The sequence below is a fragment of the Glycine max genome, chromosome 19 (assembly GCF_000004515.6).
Source record: "Glycine max cultivar Williams 82 chromosome 19, Glycine_max_v4.0, whole genome shotgun sequence".
In the NCBI taxonomy this organism is placed as follows: domain Eukaryota; kingdom Viridiplantae; phylum Streptophyta; class Magnoliopsida; order Fabales; family Fabaceae; genus Glycine; species Glycine max.
In genome coordinates this window covers 39,984,383-39,987,883 of record NC_038255.2, presented here as the reverse complement: position 1 = coordinate 39,987,883, position 3,501 = coordinate 39,984,383, and the positions used below count along the sequence as shown (strand labels likewise).

Here is a 3,501-nt window from a genome sequence, read left to right as displayed (position 1 = left end):
AGATGGCTCAACAAATCAAAGATGTCAGCAAGAGGCTAGACAAGGTTGCAGCTGATAGGCATAAGTTTGGTCTCCGAATAATTGATGTTGACACACGAGTTGTTCATAGGAGAGACACGAGTCGCATGACACACTCCCGTGTGAGTGACTCAGATGTGATCGGAAGGGAACATGATAAAGAAAAGATCATAGAGCTTTTGATGCGGCAGAATCCCAATGATGACGATAAAAGTCTCTCTGTTATCCCCATTGTGGGGATTGGAGGCTTGGGAAAAACTACGCTTGCAAAATTTGTGTTTAATGATAAGAGGATAGATGAGTGTTTCTCATTGAAGATGTGGGTGTGTGTTTCTGATGACTTTGACATCAACCAACTCGTTATCAAAATCATCAATTCTGTGAATGTTAACGATGCTCCTCTTCGCCAACAGAATTTAGACATGGTCGATCTGGAGCAATTACAAAATCAATTGACCAGCAAACTTGCCGGTAAAAAATTCTTACTTGTCTTGGATGACGTATGGAATAATGATCGTGTTAAATGGGTTGAGTTGAGGAATTTATTACAAGAAGGGGTTGCTGCAGGAAGTAAAATTCTAGTTACTACACGTATTGATTCCATTGCTTTCATGATGGGAACTGTTACCTCTCACAAATTACAAAGCCTTTCTCCGGAGAATTCAATGTCTCTATTTGTCAAATGGGCCTTTAAAGAAGGCGAAGAGGAAAAACATCCTCATTTGTTAAATATCGGGAAAGAAATTGTGAAAAATTGCAGAGGGGTTCCATTGGCTGTGAGAACATTGGGGAGTTCACTATTTTCAATGTTTGAGGCAAATGAGTGGGAATATGTGAGAGACAATGAAATTTGGAATTTGTCACAAAAAAAAGATGACATTTTACCTGCACTTAAATTAAGTTATGATTTCTTGCCTTGCTATTTGAGGCAATGTTTTGCATTATTTTCCCTTTACCCAAAGGATTATGAATTTAATAGTTTCGAGGTACATATGCTTTGGGGGGCACTTGGTCTCCTTGCATCACCAAGAAAGAATGAGACACTAGAAAATGTTGTGAAACAGTATCTGGATGAATTACTATCAAGATCTTTCCTTCAAGATTTTTTCGATGGTGGCACTTTTTATGAATTTAAAATTCATGATTTGGTGCATGATCTTGCTGTATTTGTTGCAAAAGAGGAGTGCCTACTTGTAAAGTCCCACATTCAAAATATTCCTGAGAATATTCGGCATCTGTCTTTTGCTGAGTATAATTTTCTTGGAAATTCATTCACCTCAAAATCGGTAGCTGTGAGAACCATAATGTTTCGAAATGGTGCAGAAGGAGGCAGCGTTGAAGCTTTGCTAAATACCTGTGTGTCAAAGTTCAAATTATTGCGAGTTTTGGATTTAAGGGATTCAAAATGCAAGACTTTGCCACGTTCCATTGGTAAGTTGAAACACTTGAGATATTTCAGCATTGAGAATAATCGCAACATCAAGAGACTCCCCAATTCTATTTGCAAGCTCCAAAATTTGCAATTGTTGAATGTTTCGGGATGCGAGGAGCTGGAAGCATTGCCCAAAGGATTAAGAAAATTGATTAGTCTTCGGCTATTGGAGATAACTACAAAGCAACCTGTTTTGCCTTACAGTGAGATTACCAACTTGATCTCGCTTGCACATCTGTCTATTGAATCAAGTCATAATATGGAGTCTATCTTTGGAGGGGTGAAGTTCCCAGCTCTTAAAACATTGTATGTTGCTGACTGTCATAGTCTGAAGTCTTTGCCACTGGATGTTACAAATTTTCCTGAATTAGAAACTCTGATTGTTCATGACTGTGTTAATCTGGACTTGGATCTGTGGAAGGACCACCATGAAGAACAAAGCCCCATGTTGAAGTTAAAATGTGTTGGATTGGGGGGTTTACCACAGCTGGTGGCCTTACCTCAATGGCTTCAAGAAACTGCCAACTCCTTACAGTCCTTGGGTATTATAAACTGCGACAATCTTGAAATGCTTCCGGAGTGGCTGTCAACTATGACTAATCTGAAATCACTTGTTATATCAGATTGTCCAGAGCTTATATCTCTCCCGGATAACATCCATCACCTCACCGCACTTGAAAGGTTGAGAATTGCCTATTGTCCTGAACTATGTAGAAAATACCAGCCCCATGTCGGTGAGTTTTGGTCCAAAATATCACATATCAAAGAAGTCTTCATTGAAGAACCAGAAAAGCTGGAGGAAGAAGAAGACGAATAGGAATGATTTGTTGACACATATAAGTGTTGAAGCTCCTTTGGCAACCCCTGGACGTGGATCAGGAATGGTCAAAGGTGAAAAAAGGGGAGACCATGATGTTTGATTATTGTGTTGGACGTGATTGACGTATTGAAAATTGATTTTGGGTGAAGTTACCCTGGAGCTGCTTCTGCGTCATGGGAGAATCAATTCTCAGATTTCAATGTTGGGTTTTTCCATTGTCCATCAAGTTAATGCATGCGTGTGTTTATTTCCACTGCCTATTTTACGTTGTGCTTATTATTTTGTTGTTATTTTTATACTCGGATATTTACTGTGATCTCCACTTCTGCCTGTTATTTTTATACTGTTACTTTGCTGCAGAACTGCTATATTTGGTGTTGTTTTAGCATTTTATAAGGTTATTCTGTTAACATTTTATTGGGTGCTGTTGATTCATAATATCAGTGTTATATTGCATGGTTAGGACTATAGTGTTATTTCGTGGTTCATAATGTTGATTCTTTGCCCGTACAGGAAAGATAGTGGTTAATAAAATAAAAGCAAAATAATTTGATAACTAACTAGCTAACCCTGTAATCACCAAGGCAATTGGGATATTACACACTGTCATTTTGGTAAATTATAATGCAAAAGACACCCACAAATAATTAATATCCATTTTGTTAATTTTACGTTCAAAACTAATTTTGATAGTTACTTTTCAAATATATATCATTAAATTGTGAAAATCAATTTTTTTAATATATGTATCGAAACAAAAATTATATTATTCTAAAATACGCTTAGTTAGAATCAATCCTATAGAATTACATTGATCTTAGAATCAATTCCAAAAGCACTAATCCAATTACAAATTTATTTGTTTGTTTCTCTCGTGTGTGTTTTGTTGTTCTTCATGATTCTCTTAATATGTTTTGAACTTTTTTGAGCATATCATTTCACATCAAATTATACTACTCGAATCATTTGTTTGATGCATGACTTTTCTATTATATTTCTTTTATCTTTCACTTTTTCTTTCATGAAAACTGAAAATAAATTTGAGATTAAAATTATAATTTTATCTTAAATGGTATAGTAAATTGTTAATAATTAGTTATTTAAATATATTTAGTCTATAATTTATTTTAATTTTGATTAATAATTTTAAGGATTATTATATTTAGTCTATAATATAATATTTTCATTGGGTTGTGGTTGTGGTCAAAGAAAGGTGTCTAAGAGTATGTTT

The 3,501-nt window shown here is 35.4% G+C and overlaps 1 protein-coding gene across 1 annotated transcript; it reads left to right on the top strand.

The window, feature by feature from the left end:
* Window positions 1-2: 2 nt before the first annotated feature.
* On the top strand, window positions 3-2,708 carry LOC100820180 (putative disease resistance protein RGA4). The gene has a single exon (XM_014772027.2). The coding sequence runs from the start codon at window positions 3-5 to the stop codon at window positions 2,265-2,267; it is 2,265 nt and encodes a 754-aa protein (XP_014627513.1). The 3' UTR covers window positions 2,268-2,708.
* The last annotated feature ends 793 nt before the right edge of the window (window positions 2,709-3,501 follow it).